Source organism: Phalacrocorax carbo, chromosome 3 (genome assembly GCF_963921805.1).
Source record: "Phalacrocorax carbo chromosome 3, bPhaCar2.1, whole genome shotgun sequence".
Classification (NCBI taxonomy): Eukaryota; Metazoa; Chordata; class Aves; order Suliformes; family Phalacrocoracidae; genus Phalacrocorax; species Phalacrocorax carbo.
In genome coordinates this window covers 83,803,352-83,822,471 of record NC_087515.1, presented here as the reverse complement: position 1 = coordinate 83,822,471, position 19,120 = coordinate 83,803,352, and the positions used below count along the sequence as shown (strand labels likewise).

At 39.0% G+C, this 19,120-nt stretch overlaps 1 protein-coding gene across 9 annotated transcripts in view; it reads right to left on the bottom strand.

Moving 5' to 3' along the window:
• Window positions 1-19,120, bottom strand: part of USP45 (ubiquitin specific peptidase 45) — a 59,149-nt gene that overhangs the window by 14,339 nt on the left and 25,690 nt on the right. For 7 of the 9 annotated variants that reach the window (XM_064447569.1, XM_064447571.1, XM_064447568.1 and 4 more), the window contains 4 exons: window positions 18,803-18,933; window positions 6,408-6,495; window positions 2,647-2,728; window positions 1,565-1,656 (listed from right to left, as the gene is read on the bottom strand). In XM_064447569.1, the coding sequence (XP_064303639.1) occupies window positions 1,565-1,656; window positions 2,647-2,728; window positions 6,408-6,495; window positions 18,803-18,933 (393 nt within the window). Of the gene's footprint in view, window positions 1-1,564; window positions 1,657-2,646; window positions 2,729-6,407; window positions 6,496-18,802; window positions 18,934-19,120 lie in introns of those variants that run through there. The other 2 variants (XM_064447577.1, XM_064447575.1) reach the window with 2 other exon arrangements.

Sequence of the window (19,120 nt, the reverse complement as noted above, 5' to 3'; positions counted from 1 at the left end):
TTGGTTACAGCCAAAAGCTTTATTAGAAATTTTCACGCCACAACATACACTTGTAATTGTTAAAATAAATCCAGTTACTGGGGAAAAGGGGACTGAAAAAAAAAACAACCAACCTTCTTTTCTTTACTGGAGTTTTATTTTGCCATATAAAGTCTAAACTGAAACTGGAAATATCTGGCAAATCATACCTAGAGACATTCTCTCTCCGCACCTCCCATCTGCCTTTATGGCTAGACTATCCCTTCCAACCCTGTGTTTAAGCTCTCTCCTTTGCCATTCTCAAATTGCTTCCAAAACTGACTTATCCTACCTCTGGAGAGACTGGGAAAAACAAGGCCTTAAAAAACCATAAAAATCACGTTGTACATCTAAGTTACTGAAGACAGTCGTACCCTCAGTTACTGTATCATTGCCCTTCTCATGTATTTGTGACCCTATCTTCCACCTGCAACATCTGGTATGGACTGTAGGCTTATTTTTACCTGTTGTGCAAGGGACTCCGCGTGCTTCAGGTTCCAGTAAAGAAATAAATGAGATCAAACCTATTGTAACTATGAGGACAGACTGCCTGATGAGCGATGTTCAAACAGGGGTTTCCCTAAAGAGTGAGTTTGCATGAACAAACATGAGTCAAAAATATCTTGGCCAATGCAGGCGAAGGAAAGCGAACACTAAACTCTTCCTCAAAGGGCTACAGATAGCGAAGTGTTGAGTCCCATGCAGGCAGAACATAGAAATCCCGCAAAAATAAATGAGACACACAAAACACATACAGCCTCTATTTTGTATATAGTCGAAGTTCTTCATTGGTACTAGTAGCACATTGAAGTGTAATCTGCACATCACACACAGGGAAGTTTACCTGGCACTGCAGGACTGTGCTTAATTATTCAGACTGATTGATTTACTTAATCTCTATAATATGAAATATAAAGTTTTAAACCAAACACAAATGTAACATTTAATTAGAAAAGTCATGCAAATAAGATTTTTTTCTCTTCCAAAGTTAAAGAAAATGATAAGGATCATGGAAAGCGTTTATGATGACATGTCAGTAATATTAATTATGAAAGGATTATGCTGTTCGTTAGCATTATTACATTAATTATCAAAAATACTTCAAGAAACAAAAAAGTAATTTTAGCATTTCCCCACTCATACTAATTCAAAGTACATAATTCCCAATTTTCAGGTGTATCTCAGAAGAGCAGGCAGGAGGATTTACATTTTAAGATAGGTAGGTGTTTTTAAAAATGTCAAATTAAATTGGGGTGTAACACAGATTATTATAGAATTTGGAACCTCCAGCCTTAAGTTAGATGTAAAATCAAGCGCAGTACTTGAATCCTTTTTTAATTTGAAGGACCCCTCTTCTTAGGTTTGGGAGGATAATGCTTTTAAGAAGGAATAAATAATTTTAAATGAGAAACTTTCAATAAAGTCTTGTTTTTTACAAACAAACAAACAAGTATAAAATTGGCAATACAATTTTATACTTTCAAGACAACGTAATCAAACCAGTATGTGATCTATTCCACATCAAACCAAATTCCAGAATACCTACATTTTCACATTCCTCACACATGACAGTGCTAGTCAATTCACCAACAAAGATCCTATCTATGAAGTTCATCTTCACACCCTCTCTTCCATATGCTGAAAAAACATTGCCTTTTTTAAATGTGAAAAATAACAGTTCCAATGCCACACTATAAGTACAACAAAATTCTTTCTAAGATTTATCGTGAAAGCATAATTTTAAACATATTCAAAACGTTTTGAACACAACACAATAATTAATACATCATATACTGTATATCTCAACATTTAAAAATATTTTAGTGATACGATTCCCTTTTATCCTTCCCTTCCCCACCTACTATAACAGAATAATAATACTGTATCTCTCAAGAGGAAGACTTTTGAAGAAAATCTCAGTTTTCTTCTGAATACATAATATTGTATTGCCTTGATATAGACACTAGGGTTGCAGACAGGTCGTTACCCTTTCTAAATGGTTTTTGAAACTATAAAACTCTAAAAAATGCGACAAAAGCCTGTTCTAAAATGTCTCCATGCCTTAACTGTTACAGATTTGGGAAGAGTGACTTTCCATTAAATCATTATTAAGACTTTAATTAAAGCAAAATCCCCAAAATTAGAACTTTTGCATAAATACACACATACAAAAATTGATTTAAAAACTCGTTTTGAAAAAACATGCCTTCTTTTGAAACGGCTTCCTATCTTGGCCTTGTTATCATATTTAGAGTGCGCGCGGTATCAGTCGGCTGACAGAAACCAGCTTTATTTATGGAAAGTGGCCTCTCTGAGTGATACAATAACTGTGACTATAAAACAAACCTGAAGGTGCAGCAATCTGTTTTAGGAAACAAAATTAAATTCTACCTATCATTACAAGAGGCATTACTAATACAGAGGAAGGCTTTATCCTGCATAGAAAGATGCAAGTCAGCACAGACTAAGCCCTCTGTCCTTTAGATACACACTAGGTGGCACTAGAATAATACATAATGAAAGTCTTGCAGCTACCGTACTTCAGGACTGCTGTTTGCAACAGTTTTGAAGAAAATGGTATTTAAAAACTTGTGCAGTTTTAAAAGTATTCAATAAAGAGTTGCATACCTTTGACTTTTCTTCTAGTTTCTTCATCTGCTGTCTTAGTAGTTGGATTATTAAATGCTTTTAAGATACCAGTTTGTATACGCTATAATTAAAAGCAAACAAACAAAACATTTAACAAATATTTTAAGTGCAAACATTCTAAAAACTATTAATATATGACTAGATTTTATCTACTCTTGTTTTCATAACATAAGCATAACTTAATATTTCAAAACTACTCATGTCATTCACCAACAGTATCAAAGCTACATGAGCTTAACTTTAGTAGGTAACCGTCCCAAAACTTCCTCGCCTTAAAAAGGGAGCCACTGTAGAGCATTTGAGAGGTTATCAAGAAACTATTCAATTTGCAGTGAACAAATACTTCCCATTTCTTCCACTGCTGGGGCAGGGGGGAATGCTGAAGAAAAATGGACTGTTATGAATTGACTAGTTTGCAAAACACTTGAAGGCAGCTAAGTATCTTTCAATAGCCAGACTTCGGTTACTGCATTTGGGCAGGTTTTTATTGCTTCTGTTTACTTTCTAACACTGCACACTTCAAAGTTATGTTAGAAACCTTAGGAGAGAGACAAAACTTTTTATGCATCCATATATATGTCATCAGTATCTGCTCAAACAATCCCAAAAATTACATTTTTGAAAGAAGAATCAGAAAGGATCAAATTCATACAGGTGAGCTGTAGCTACACCTCAAAACAGGGGTGCTTCCCCTGCTGTTTCTCAGCTGCCCCGGGATCAGGAGTTGCTGTATTCCTGGCAGCAGAACTGCACCAGCTGGTACGAAAGGTGGCTCAGCCCGACCTCCAACATGCTGTGGAGCGGGAAGCCGGAGGCTGCATCAGGTCTGCGGCCAGAGAATGCTGCAGCGCGTGTGACACGTGTTTCCCTTTTTCCTGTGGCTCTCTAATGCAGTGGCTCTCTAATGCCCAAACTCTAGTAACATGTACGAGTGTCTCACGTTGGTGCACAAATGACATTTACGATTACACGTGTCACTGAAGTCACACTTGGAGCAAAGTACCATTCTAGCGACAAACAGTGATACCAAACCTGCTGCAAGTAACTCAAACCCTATGTCCTAACAGGAAAAGAATAATAAGTAACTCTTGCTTGCAGGCAGCAAATAACACTTTCAAGCCATATATTATAAAAGTTACGAGGACAGACAGCGTTGGAGCTTCGGTTTCCAGTTCAGGCACCCATCAGACCAAGTCACACTCCTACCTGATGAGTATGTGACCTGGCTTGTGAATTAACTCCCGCTGCCCCGAGCTCAGCTTTGTTCATCTTAAAGCCAACAATATACTAAAAGGACTAATCAATAGGTAATTCATGAAGTTGAGCACCATAAATGGGTTTAGGGCCATAAGCAACCCTTTTGTTGGGATTAGCGCGTTGAACCATTTATTTAGGTCAAAGAAAGACATAGTCTTTGAATGGGCAGGGCGCTGCCGACAATGGCAGCAGACATTAATCAATTAGCAGCAGGGTTCAGTCACTTCAGGCCCCGGTGTGAAACCATCTCCAGCCCACATTGCTGGAAACGGCAGACACTATGTCATCTTTATTGTAGTATCGACAAGCTTTTATCTTCAAAAACCCCACTTGCCTACATACACACTTTCTAACTTTTCTTAATGTGGACAGGGAAAATTTCAACGCTGGTGTTGGAAAGCCTAAAAACACAAAACCACAAGGAAGAGGGAAAAGTGGAATGCAGTCTTTCTTAGTTCCCGTAACTAGTGCCATGTTATATATCATAGGTATTTGTCATCAAAACTCTTAGGGTTTAAAAAAAATTATTTCTAGTAGGGATAGGGAAGCAGGGACGGCCACGTTCATCTCTGTCTCAGGTGGATGGCAAAGCAGCTGGCTGCCCTTTCAGCAGGGGTGTTCCCTCTTCTGAGAGTAAAGTTTAAAAGCGGCGTGAAAGAGCACGGCTAGCGGCTGCAGCCCCTGCGACGGGATTCTGGTGGCAGGCACGTTGCTGCGGGCTGTCCCCAGCCAGAGCCCGCGTGGTGGGGAGGCCACAGGGCCAGCTGCCGGCTCCCGCGGCAGGAGAGCTGCTCCTGCTTGTGTCCGGCCGGCACGGCGGCCGGCACTCACCGTGGGCCTGACATTCGCCATTTGTCACGCCAGTTACAGGCCCGAAACACAGGATAATAAAAAAAAACCACCAAACCAAAAACTGAGAGCTTTTACTAGTACCGTCCCTTGCAGCGCAGTCTGAGATGATGCAGATGTGTTTGCAGTAATGCACCATTAGGGCAGCAGAGGGGTGTAATTGCAGGGCAGGGTGGGACTGACCTCTCCCTGCCTGGTGATGGGGCGGCAGAAACACTCTACTGCCCGAGAAGTCACTTAAAATTCTCACTGTCTTCCATTACTCTTCTGTGGTAGCTACTGTAGCTGTCACCGCTAACAAAACGATTTAAAAGACAAATACAAACGTGGGTTATCGTAATGATAGCGTGCTCACTGGTGAAACAGGAGGCTGACTCGAGGGGAAAGCGCAGTCACCCAGCGGAGAAGCTTAGCTGTTATAATTCTGCTTTCGGTGGATCCTCATTTGCGAAGCAAATACAGTTTCAGTGTTTTATGACATGAAAATCAGCAAGTAACAAAATAAAGTTCCCCTCTACTGCAAAAACATAACAATCAGTTTTTCACTGAAGTCAGTTGCTTCTGTTTTGTGCCCCATTCACCACCTAATTTTGTGACAATGTCATGGTTTAGCTGTTTTTCCCTGTAATTTAGTTCTGGTTGTGATCAAGTGTAGTGCTGACAAGACCAACATAAATTAATATTCTGGTAGGACGGGGATTCAATTCAGCACTACTCCAGTGCCAGGAACTGGAAGCAGATGCAGCTTTATATCTCATCTCCAAGATAATTCAGCTCGGGATCATGACATTCATCGTAATACTAAGTGAGAGGAAAGAGTCAATACAAGATTTAAGGACCTCCTTTTGACGAGACTTAGAAAACGCTATTTGCCAAAATATCATCTGAAAAGAACGTTCGCAGACTAAGTCAGGCAGATGAAATCAGGTATGGTCAAAATAGTTCAAGCAAGCAAACACTCACTTCCTTGAATGCAACAATGCAGGAGGCAGAAGAAACAAAGGAAAAGAAACATGAGAAGAACCACACAGGGACATTTCTAATATAACACAACTCGTTATACACTTAGCATACTTAGATGTAGATTTTAAATCATGAAAAGCAGGACCTTATTTATAAAACAAGTAGCTCTTCACACTTTCAAAAAATACAAGAAACTTTGCAAGATTTTATTTGTCCTTTTTTTTTTTATTGAACTAGATTTCAATTAAAATGATGGGCAGACCCACAGCTAGGAGCTGCTAATTTCTGTCCCAAAGCTTTATAATGCCCTTTGCCAGCTCGATCCAAAGTTCTACTTTCTTGACTCCTCAGAAGTCCTTTTATTGTCCTTTTATTTTTTTAATAAAGGCAAGCAATTCAGATTCCTAAAGTTATCATGATCCACTTACCATACTCTTTCCACTGCTGACTGAAACTTTTATTCCAATCAGCAATTTTAACATATGAACATGAATATAATTAAATCCTCTTTCAAAAAAAGTCATTATTTTTCTCAGGACAACAAAAACAGCCACTCCTGCTCAATTAAGTACATCTTTAGAACACTGGGAACACGAAGAACGCTGAAGCAATGACTAGTAGTTTACCATACAGTCAAGTAAGTTCTTTAAAAACACACACAAAAACATTACCTTTGTTTCTTCAATCCTCATCGCATCCAACAGATAGTGCAGAAGCTCCTGGCTGTCCTGCTGCTGGAACCCTTTAAATCGAGGAGCCCTACAAAAGAAGCGGTAAGGAATTTATATGTACCTTGGGGGGTTCTTAATGAGACAGTGCCTACATCAGACTCTTGTTGGATGCCAGGGGTACAGTAGGTGCAATCCCTGTGGGACCTAATGGGGCTTTGGGAAGCTCCTGGTGTGGCTGCAAGTACAGCAACAAGGCTGCACTTCCACCTGGATAGCATTTTGACCCTGACTAAAACACAGTTTTGCCAGTGGAGTTTCACCCATGCTAGCAGCGCTTTGCTGACAGACTACAGCAGTGCTTCTTTATGTCCCCATGTCATGGAGGAGAGGGAAAGATTTTCAAAGTGCTCAACCTCCCCCCTGCTGTCTCACCCTTCCCTCTACCAAGAAGAAATCTCAGACGTGCATAAACCAGTCCGTAGATAGGAAACCAGAAACAGCACTATGTAACAGCACTGAACTGAAAAAAAAGGTGATCTTGAAATGGAAGGGAAGTCTCAAGGCTGTGCATCAAACAAACAAGAACTGCAGGTCAGAATTGAAACGAGAATTTCTTAACTTCTTAAACAGAAGTAGACATAAACACCTCTTCCAAATGGCTCTACAGTCAATCAGTCCAGTAATCTGCATCCTACTAAGCTGAGTGAATAGTCAGTAAGATGGCAAACACATTAAAAATAAGTAATATCACATAGCATATGAATTTCAAATGCTATTAAAGAAACATAAAACTGTAATAATATGATATTCTGATACACATATTTTACACTGTATTCAATCAGTTTTTATTTATGCTAAATTTCTCCAATTAATATTACAGATATTGGAGATAAATGTTCTGGACATACGATTTCCATTCTAAGAGTGTTTCTAATGGGAAAAGCCAGTGTTTGGAGCAGGTTTTCCTGGTTGGAAGAGTTAATCCTCTTAGGTTATCGGGTAAGACTTATACTTGATTCACAGATCCTTTAAAAGGACCTTTTAGCATCATGAATTGTCAACCCACACCATATCCACATCCAAACTTCTCTCCTACAGTCTAACAAACTGCAATATTTCACATCTGAAATTCATATTAAAACATGCAGTATTACCAGAAGCAAACAAAACACAGCTTCATACCTAAAATGCAGAGAGCCTGAAACCAGTGAGACAATCTCTTCACAGTTCTTTTCACTGAGACAATATATTTGAATCCAGATTCCAAAAACTATCAGGTTTGCAAAGGCAGGCAATAAATCGGCTACACATTATCCAGTTTTTTCCCCCCAAAGCTGCCTATGGGAATTGTATACCCAATTGGTTTTCTTAGAGCAAAAAAAAACTTGAGATGACAGAGGTTGAAATTTCACAAGTCTTCTGCACTAATTCAAAGGAACCTTCCTGATTCACCCATCATAACAGCCAAGTATATCAAGTATTTTGCTCCCACTGCATGTTGAATACAAAAACATTAAAAATTCTAGCTTGCTTGCAATTTCTGAGTGCACCAAAACAAGTTATCTGGACAACGCATGGAAGAACATAAAGTATCCACACTGTTACTGTGATATTGCTGTGTTTCCTATCACCATTAGTTTACTTTAGTAATGTGGATAGCAAGCATTAAAAAGAAAATCCTGATACAATGCTCTTTTCTCATGCTATCCAAGTTTAGAAGGCAGGATAGCGTGGTCCATCTCATCAGAACTTTATAACCAAGTCTCATTTCCATGCCATGTCCGTAAGCATGGGTGGCAGACAGGCCAGCCGCAGGCCCACCAGAATGGGTTCCTGCATGGCAGCCCCCCGCGGGGATTTCCCTGGCCATCCCCAAAACGGCGGTGAGCAGCATCTCAGGCTGAGCCCGTGAAGTGGTCTGCAGGAGAAAGCCACGAGGCCGCAGCGCTCCAGCTGTGGTTTTGTTTATGAGGTGAGTGGTAAGTGCTGCCTGTAGAACAGTGCGCCTCGGCCCTTCTTTTTACAATAAAACTGAATGAAGGAGGGTCTTTTTGTTTTGTTTTTTGAGATCCTCACAGCCAAAAACCATTGTGGTGGCAACAGAAAAATATACTGCTTCTGCATAAATAACATCATCACTAGCTTTTGGATGTGTGATACTGAATGATTGTTAAATTCCCAGATTACAAGCCCACCTTCTAGAATAACATACATTGGCTACTCGGGTTAAACAGAGATCTAAATCACCAAAGACTGCAACAGCTTCTTAAAAAAAAACAAAAACAAGTGCGTACTTCCAAGCTTTTCATCTCTAGAAACTAAAAATCTTGAAGTAAAGGGTCTACATGCCTTGGAAAACACACATCTGGTGTCGCCCTTGTCCTGCCAGACTACATCGTCCCTTGAGCTGTCCTCCTCCGTGGTGTCTGGCCACAGCACCAGCAGAGACGAGCCAGCTTGAAAGTCAGCCCAAGGACACAGAAGGGACACTGGCACTGGCTGAGTTTGTACCATTAACTCTTTACTAGGCAGGACAAACACCGAAGGCTCCACAGGAAAGGCAATTCTCATAAAAAGACCACCAGCAGCATCTGCATGAGCCTCATAAACCAGAAGAGGGAAAACCTGTTTCAGGCTACGCTACCATTCACACCAGTGATGTTTTAAGCCAACTGCACAGGGGTAACATTGCATCTCTTCATAAGCCAAGCATTCAGTAGTCTCAATCACTGCTATTCAAAAGCTTTTGTTCTACTCACAGCATCTCAACATACTCTAAATATCATATTTTGCAAGCACAGCTTACACAGAAATTACAAAATACACTTGTGAATATGTGGACAGATCAGATCCTTAGGGTGTTATCCTTACTCAGATAACCATAGCTAGAAGGTTTCTCATAAATAATTTGGATCTCCAGCTTCTTGCAACACCAAATGAGACTTAGTAAATATTCACTATTAACATACTTCTATTCACATTAACTCTAACTGGCCAAACCGTGCCTGTCTTTCCAGACAAGTCACCCTTTAGATCTTTAATTAAAAAGTCTTGGACCAATTAATCTAAAATGGGATTGGGGGGGGGGGGGGTGTTGCATTGCCAGTAATGCCACCAAACGGCAGCTGTGGCTCTCGCTGCACAATGGGAAGAGCACAAGCAGATGTAGCCATGTGCACCCTTCCAAAATCTAGCACAGGAGACAACTTAGCTGAGCAGGGCTCAAAGAGGAATTTTATCAAACTGGCAGAGCAGCCAGAAGAACCAACCGCTTATTCGGTTACCCAATTTCATTAAGCACATGTTGAGCCAGTTTTCATTTTCAACCTCAGATTGCGTGCTCTGGCTAACCAGTGCATCGAGCTGTAAACACGTATCGGTATTTTCTCAAGGCACAATGATCTTACTTGCCCAGCCATGCCCTTCAGCTGTTCTAGGGTTCCTGAAGGTGAGTTATTGCAGCTGCTCAGGTTTGCTTCAGAGATTTGTGCTCGTGGACAGGAGAAATTAAAGGCGATCAGAAAACGCATCAGATGTGCAACGTGCCTACAACAGTAAAACTTAAAAGCCAGGCAAGGTGTTATGCCAAATTAGGGCACAGCAGCCCTGGGCTACAGGCAGGGCAGTGATACGGAGGCCTCAGTTCTGAACCGCTTGCTGGAGGCACTTTGGGTGTAACTGGAGAAGGATCTAAGGTGACGAGGCATCTACGGTCAGTGTCTAAAATTAAGTAGAATAAATCTGGACCTGCATATGCAAAACAACGTGTTCACATTTACAAATATGATACTTTCTCATTCATGCTTCCTATATACTTTTTGAGACAAAGTTGACAATATCCCTAGTTAAAAATTATTTCATGATGCTGCTCAATTATGAGGCTTACTATAAAATCTGGAATCAGCAGAGTCGGTGATTTATTTCTTTTAGCATTCTTTCTAAAGCCAAGGGGTTTTGTTTTGGTTTTTTGGCACGTGCAGGTCAACCTAAAAATTAATTTCAAATTAAAAAAAAACCAATAAATTCAAACTTGAATTACTGCTCTTAAAAAAAAAAACAACACATTTTTGTTTAGTATTACAAAAATTCAGGGTTTTTCTTCTATTAATATTAAATGTTTTATTTCCAATCAATTTGATTATAAAAACCAAATGCATTTTGAAAAACACTAGGCCCTTATTTTGGATCCAAAAAAGCACTCAATATACATTAAAAAAAAAACAACCCATATGTACCTGCATGCATGTGTTTACAGGAACGTGAACACACATTTTCACTTTTCAATTTTCTAAAACAGTTTCTCATTGTTTCTTTCACGGAATGACCAGGCGTCTCAATGAATCTTTTTTTTTTTTACCCCAGATGCTGAAATCAGTTCAATTCTGAGAAATCTAGTTAGCTAGCCACAGTATTATCATTAATTTTATTTATGAGAAATTTCTTGTTTTCCTGAGACAGTGAGAATCGGTGAGGATATTCAGCCTATCTCCTTCAATATATGCACATTAATGGCTCCAGTGTATAGCGAGAAAAAAAAAATCTTGCATTTACACAACCTGGATCCTGGTTCTAATAGGATTTTTATAATATTTATTATATATAATATAATAAAGCAAGAGGCATTACAGTAAAAAGAAATAAAAACAAGTAATTACTTGACAAAGTAGCAAGCAAAAACTCCATCACTGTTACAGGAGGCTTTTTTTATCGCAGGCGCACCTCACAGAGCTGGATCTCCAACGCAAATCAGAAAAAAGCCCCACGCGTACCTTTCAGTACTGTTTATGGTTTGCAGTGTAACCTCCCACTGATGAACAGACAATAATCATTTCAGATGAAAATTAATATACTAAATGGTATCTCAAGGGAAAATAGTTTACCCGCATGTTCCACACCGTTTTATTAGCTTAAGTGAAAGGAGGAAAAAATAAACTCAGCCACGGCAGTTTTTGATTTCTCTTAGTCTTTCATTTTACTAGCACACCGTGCATCTATGACTACAAGATTATTCGGGCTTCTCTGTGCTTGTACTAAATCCTCTTCTAACCTTACACAGATCTCCATGCTTGAATTTTAATGGAAACAAGGATGATGGGAATGTAACAGCTACCACTTTAAAAGTGAAGTGTCAGGGAAAGTGACTCGTAAAGATGCTATGTAAGGTTGAGTCATTTACCTGGACTGACAAAGGATGTCATTGGTAACACTGCTTAACACCTAGTCCATCTGTCATTCATGTACCTAGCATGCTATGCAATGCTGTATATAATTCTAAATATCTGGTATTCTGTGGAAAAACATTTCAGATTAGCGCATTTGTTTTTGGAGGGAGGCCACAAAATAAAGCCAAAAAGCAACAATAAAAAAAGAGGAGGGAGGGAATTTCACATCACACAATGCATTTACTGGAAACTTTCTACACTTATAAACCAGTATTATGGGGAAGAAATAAAAAAAAAAGAGAGAAGAATTAATCCATGCTGATACACCGAAATCTGACAACTAAAAGATGTGCACTCTCGTCTCCTTGAAAATATGCTTCAAGCGAGATCCTTGGCAAAAGTGAGGGACTAGAAGATGGTTGGTTGAGTTGACCGCTCACAGATGTGCTGACATATGGAAGCCAGTGCCAATGCGATACAACCTGTTGTACAGTGTCAGCAGGATAATGACAGAACAGGTTGAACTCCTGCTAATGGCCATAAGTGGTGAAGGACAACTGTGACATCTACGTGCATACTACTTATCTAGCTTCTTGCTACTCTTCTGCAGACCAGCTATAATTGCTTGACTGTCAGTTAAAGAAATATATTTTCATAAAGATCTACTAGAATGTTTTAATAACCAAAACTATATAATAACATAAAATTTTAAAGGGAATAAAACCCCAGTCCTCTAAGCATTAATACTTTTAATTGCTATCTTATATTCATTTGAGGAAAATTAAGCTAACCTTCAAAAGCAAAGTCAGGGTACAATTACAAAGCCAAGGTCATTCAACCATACTGCACAGAACTGCCATACCTTTACTGTCTCTAATAAAAATCCTCTCCAAAATCATCCTTTCAATAATTACTATTTTTAAGCAGCAGATATCCTAATACCTTGGAAAATTTCAGAAACAATATTAAGTGCTTGGAAATAGAAAACAGAACATACTATTTGATTTTTTTCCAGTAATGCAAAATGCAGAGGAACCCCTTTAATACTGCAGTACCTATAGAGAAGCAAAGTAAGATGTTTACTTAATGTTAGCCTGCGAGAAAAAATCTGCAATGACATCAGTCTCTCAAGACTGATCAGTTACCAGTGAAAGTTACAAAAAAGCATATAAAGGGCCATTTTATAAAAGTTTCCACAATTCCACAATTCTTTCCACAAAGACTTAACTTTCTCAGTGATACAATAAAATATCTATTCACTGGGATTATAGAAGAGCTAGAAGGAAAAGTTTTGTCTTCCTAAAGCAATCATTCTCGTTAGTGATCCCAAGTTACATGCAGCACTATGGTAGAAAAAAAAAAGCAAAATCCTACAGTGTGAATAATCCCCATGATTCATCTTATCTCAAACCTGCCCCACAGACAGAAGAGTTCTGCTACCACGAGGTGCTTGGTAGGAAAAAACCCAACCAAATACAGGCTTGTCCCCACATGTAACTCTAGTAAATAACAACAGACATGCCTGTCCTGTCTCGATGACATGGATAGACAGGACTTAGCTCTCCTTTGGACATGCTGGCTGATTTCTTTAATCTTTATCTGCCTCACCTTCCCCAAAGAGAGGAAATGAGGCACCATCACTTTCTTGCAGTGCACCAGATCTCTGGTACATGAGCAAAAAGCACTTGTTAGAAGTAGCTCTGAATGGATGTAATAGCTGACGTGCTACAACAGAGCCATTTCCCACTTGACCATCAGGGAGAAAATACAGCTCTTTCTTACCAAGTAACAGATATACCTGTCGGGGGAAATTTCTTCCTGACTACCAGCTGGTAGCCAAGTGAAAGCCTTTATGCAAGAGGCCGTGTCCCTGTTAAAAAAAGTTGTCTCTTTATATGGATGACTAATTCTTCTTTCTTTCTTTAAGTCCTCCTAATGTTTTCAACGATGCTTTGTGACAGCAAGTTTCACAGGTTAGCTCTATAGAATGTTAAAAAAAAAAAGACTTTTTTTCCCCTGGCTCTAAATCTGTTGCCTTTCAGTTCCACAGACAGCTCCTTGAACTCTTATGAGGGCAGTTAAATAAGCACAGCTAATTTATCTTCTATCATTTACTGTCTTGTCTTGCTGTCATGCATACTTTTCATGTCCTCTCCTGTCTAAACTCCCAATATTCAAGTCCCTCCTGACATGAAGGCTTCCTATTTTTGTTACCTCTCCCTAAAGCTCCAAGCTGACTTTATCTTACAATGCTCTATTCTGATCAACTGGAACACTGCTACTGAGGGCACACCTCCGCTGTACCTAACGAAATTGTTTTCCTCCTTCATTATACCTACAAACATTGCTTACATAGTTCACCAATACCACACACATTGCAAATGCTTGTGTTGTCCAAAATGCTGCAAAGAACTTCCTTCTGAGTGGAAGAAGTGAACACAAAACTGAGGAACAAGTGCAAGTGATTCCTGCCAAGGCATGCTACTTATATAGGCATTTAATCTATTTTGCACCTATAAACCTCATTCATTCAGCTTTGTTAACTTTTTCCTAAAATTAAGGAAACTCTGACAAAGTTACCTGAAATAAGGATGTGCAATCTCTCAACTGCTGCAGTCAGAGAGCTCTTGAACATGACGCAGCACCATCAGCAAGGCATGTGGAGGCACGACAGGGACCCAAAATAATCCTTCACAACCGGTTAAGGAAACATCAACCATGTGTTCTACTGCTATTATGTATAAATGGTGAAAGTCAAATGGGAAAAATAAAAGAGTTCTCTAAGAGATTTTTCACTGCAGCAATATTATTTTAGAAGAAAAGGCTCAAAAAGACTCCTAATCAATGAGAAAAATCCTGTTTCCTTGACCCCTTAAATCTTACACAACGTTACCTCAGTTTCCCTTAGCATTTGCTCTCGGAAGTGATAAATGTGGAATGCTCCAAGCATTGTTTAGGTTTCCCTCCAAAACTAACTGCCTACGATCTCTGTTCTGTCTGCTCCACATACGCCTCTGTCTTAAGTTCCACTTTCTGCCCCTGAGAAGGAAGGATGAATACTCCCTGGGGAGGGAAGAGCTATGTGCATTTTGTGACCACCAATAAAATCTTTGTTAGGCAAATATTTTTTTTTCCTGCATGTTAATGTAGCAATATAATATCCCTATAAATAAATATTTGGTGGAGGTTTGAAGCAGCTAAATTCTGTAACTACTTTCAGGACTCATCACTTATATAGTGCAACATTTACTTGCTACACAAAGCTAAGCTTTCTTCCACCATTAAAATGATTCAAACACAACAAATAAAGGAAATAAATTTTATGTCCTCTTAATACATCAGTGTTGCATTAGTCACTAAGTCTCCAGATAAGTCAGAAGTCTGCAGTCCTGATATTCAGCATAGTGGAAAACCAACAGAAGGGCCCCGTAGCTATGCTTACAATCTGTCCTCGCAAAACATCTGACAGCTGCAACACTAACAAAATTAACAGTGGATGAATTAGTACCAGACGCTAAACAGTTGCTATAGAAAGACTCATCCGTTTCTTTTCTTCCTCTCCCCTTCTTCAACCTGGCTACCCCACCACTTGATAAAATTAACACTCAGTATCATTTTTTTCTTTTGTTATTTAATAAAAAAGCATCACAAATACCCTTTCACACACAAGATGATAAACTTCACGCCGTCATCTCCCTAGACTCTTAAAGACACAGTCTGCAGTTGAAAGGACTGTGTCCCAGTTCTCTTATTGCTTTTGAGCAGCAAACATGCACCCACTTGCAGAGTTTCTCACTTGCAGGTTTTGGGATCCCACGCAGAGCCATGACAGAGCTGCAGCTGAACAAGGCAGCGCCTGCCCCCTTTCTTTACAGGCTCTCTGCCCATACCTAGCTGTATTTCTACTCGCCTGCGCCTGCTCCTTTTTTGCGCTTCCTTCCTTCCCTGCCTTTTTGGGTCTTCTTCCACTGAGCACTTTTCAATTTTTCGGTAAGGATGCCCAGTTCAAATGTGAGCATTCAAACTCACACTGCAACATCTGAAGCAGGTCCTGTAGTCCTACAAGAACATCAGAAAAAGCAACTCTGGACATCAAATTCAGAAGTGTTACTCCAGCACTGAACTGGATATGAGAGCAAGTGTCAGGTGTTAAATTATACAGCTACTTCATTATATTTTGTATCAACTGATCTAACATGAAAATATGTCACCATTCAGCTAGGAGATTAAGAACAACAAAAAAGAAACACCCAAACTCATCAATACCAAGTTAATAAAAATTTTTCTATATATTTTTAATATATAATCCAATTGTGTCATCAGGGAAAAGTAACCATTTTTAAAGAACCAGCCTTCTGCTACAAATGAGAAAAATGTTATCAGGAGACTGCTGTGTTACTTTTTGGCTAGATAGCGTACTATAACAGTCCTGACAAGTAGATAGATATCTAAGTACATAAAGAACTGCAGCATACCATCACCTACTGACAGCTTCAGCATTTCAACCATTCATGTTTGTAAGAAGCCCAGCAGGATTTGGAAGTGACTATACTAAGTATTAAGTAAAACATCTATATTCTGCATGGCCACTCAGTGTGCATGCCCCTGTTTTGCAAGCTACAACCAACTACTCAAAATAATGCCATGGTAAAGACTGGGGCTGGGAAGACAATTCCTGGGACACTGAGTCCACCTCTTGGTACCACAGGCAAGTACATCCTATACTATCTGTACAATCTGCTTCATAAATTCTTTACCTAAGAAAGGTATGATCATATACTGTAGACTGGGACTGAGACAGCAAGATCTGTGATGGGGAAAGAATAAATAAAACAAAAACAAAAAACCAACCCAAAAAAAGCCAGTGAGGTTGCAATTGGAGTTAGCAAACTTTTAGGTAAAATATATAAAACCAAAACATTATTATTAAAAGTCCTGCCCCATGTCCTTCTCCCCAGTAGTTAACTGACCTGTCTTTCTCTGACACATCTCCCTGATATATGAACATATTTTTTAGTTCTTCCTTTTACACATTCATCCTGCCACCTCTTTAGGAAAGATGCTGTTTGACATTTATTTGTTAAGTAAAAAGAGTTTGTGCTAATGCACAAGTAGTGGATGCCTTTAAGATTACTTCATTAACACAACTTCCTGGTAGGATTCAAAAAGCAGTTCACAGAGAAAGCTACAGCAACGCAGGCTTCTTCCTAGCTGGGACTCCTGCAATCTTGCCGTGCCCACGTTTTCATTTCAGCTTTGCTAAAGAGTAGAAAGCCAACTTTAAAAGATTAAAAAAGGCTTTTTTAAAACTACATGACAGGAAACTGCATTCATACTGTTTAAGTTAATATATAGTAAATGTATTCCATTTGCAAAGACAAAGATTTCCCATTCTCCTACTTCCACCACTCCAGACTGCTGAATTTGCTGAAATTTTCCCTTTCTTCTTTCTTGCTTACATAACCATCAATAACAAAATAATCAAAAGACTAAAACCTTCTGTGATACCTGTGCAGCCACTTACTGCCCCTGAACACTCATTTCTTGTTAACAGGATGTGGCTGACACTTTTATTATTGATACTAGAGCTAGTAAAGGATTTATATCTAAGTTGTGCTCTGCAAGACTAACAAAAGTAAGAAGTAGGGATGAAGGCAAGAGATGGCAGAAGCTGTCATGTCTAAACAGCAAAAGTCCGTTGCCCACATTAAACTATGCTTCAGTTTTAGCTGGTAGTTAAAGTATATGCCCATCTTTAAGACCAAAAAAACAACAAAAAGAACAAGATATCTGATATTTAATACCGATATATTGTGTAGACATCACTTGATGACTATACAAACACACACACAGAGCAGATACAAAATAGGAATCACTTCAGAAATACAATGCCATCTGAAGTGTACTGCATCATGATTGTTTTACAAAGAGTTTGTTAAGGTGGGCTTCAAAACATGTTTGCATCATCTTTTCCCTTCTATCTTTAATACTTACAGAGAAAAACCTACTATTCCTATTTAATTGTTGCCCTCCCATTTCTCAACCAAATTTTGTTCTTATAATCACATTTGAGTCCGACCTGAAACAGGAGGAGGAGTGAGGAAACAGCGTATTTTTCTTCCCTATATGTTTTTCTTCCAGGTAGATAAACAGAGAACACTGCTATTTCACTCAAAATCACTATGAGGACCCTGTATACATATTTCCTTTTACAGCTCAAAAGAATCAAAAGGAAGTCAAGTACATTAGAAAAAATACATTAAGTTTCTGAAGTTGAATTTTGAGGATAAAGAAAAAGTAATAACTGATTTCTTTATCAGAATTAAATTGTCCCTGCTCTAGTCTAAAAGCTTTTGTTTCTTTATACAATATTTTAAACCCATGCTTGCACAGTGAGGTTGCCCTGGAACACCATGGCAGGAGGCTGCAACTTTCCTCCTAACTCTCTTGCTGCAGAACACTTAAAATTCCGTACAATAATATTGTAGCAAATAAATTAACATGCATTATTAATCATTTTAAACGTGAGATTCAGCTATACCATCATCCAGTTACTCTGCTTCTACACCTTTTACTTGTAAAGTCAACATTTAAATATTTGTGTCAACTTTTAAATAGGTCTTCTACAGGTGTTTTAAAAAGCAAGATTGTTTGCATCATAATTGAAGGCACCTACAAAGCACCACTGTAAACATTTTCCACATCAAGACACAGGAGTTTCTTTAGGGCTTGTAAGCTCTTTGCAATCTGGAGCCATATGCCATTTCAGTACTGCTTCAAGTCCTCACTTGTTAGACCCTTTTTAATTTTGAATTGATGCCAAGATCAGACATCATAGCAGAGGTCTCCCATTTAAAAGCTTAACCTTTTTTTTCCAGAATCCTTACATACACTTTGCAGTATTAGCACAGCTTTATGCTAACATAACAAAACCTGATAGGTAGTTCTACTTTCCCCAGTTTTACCATGCCTTCTTCTGCCTCCTCACATTCAGCTCAAAGCCCATTGAAAGACAGCGGTTATGGACTGGGCCATACATTTCATGAAGAGCAGGTACAACCCTGGAGTGCAACAAGGAGCCCTGCAACTTTAAAGCACGTAGACGACATTTTCTGGGCTGCCCAGTAAAAACCGAACAGCACCTTAGAAAGGACAACAGACATGGCACACTTAGAAACATATAACTGGAAATTAAAAATAAATAAACAAGTAAAAGATACTGACAATACATACTTTTGACAAAGCTGGCTGAACAACACTTTGGGAGAAAGAGGACCTTTTCCAGCCTCCCTCATGCTGTGAAGGAACAGGAACATGGCTGAAGTCAAGGGTCCCGGGCTGGAGAGGTTTACCACCAAAGGATCCTTCAAAGCAAAGGTAAATTGCACATCAGATTTCAAAGTTAATGAAACACACAAGTTCTTTCAAGTTAGTACATTTATGGCAAAGAACAATGTAACTTTCAGTCTTAGTGTTTTGTTTGGTATTGTTTTTTAAATGTTGATGTCACTACGTGATTGCAATAGTTGAAGAGAAAGCTTATTATTTAAG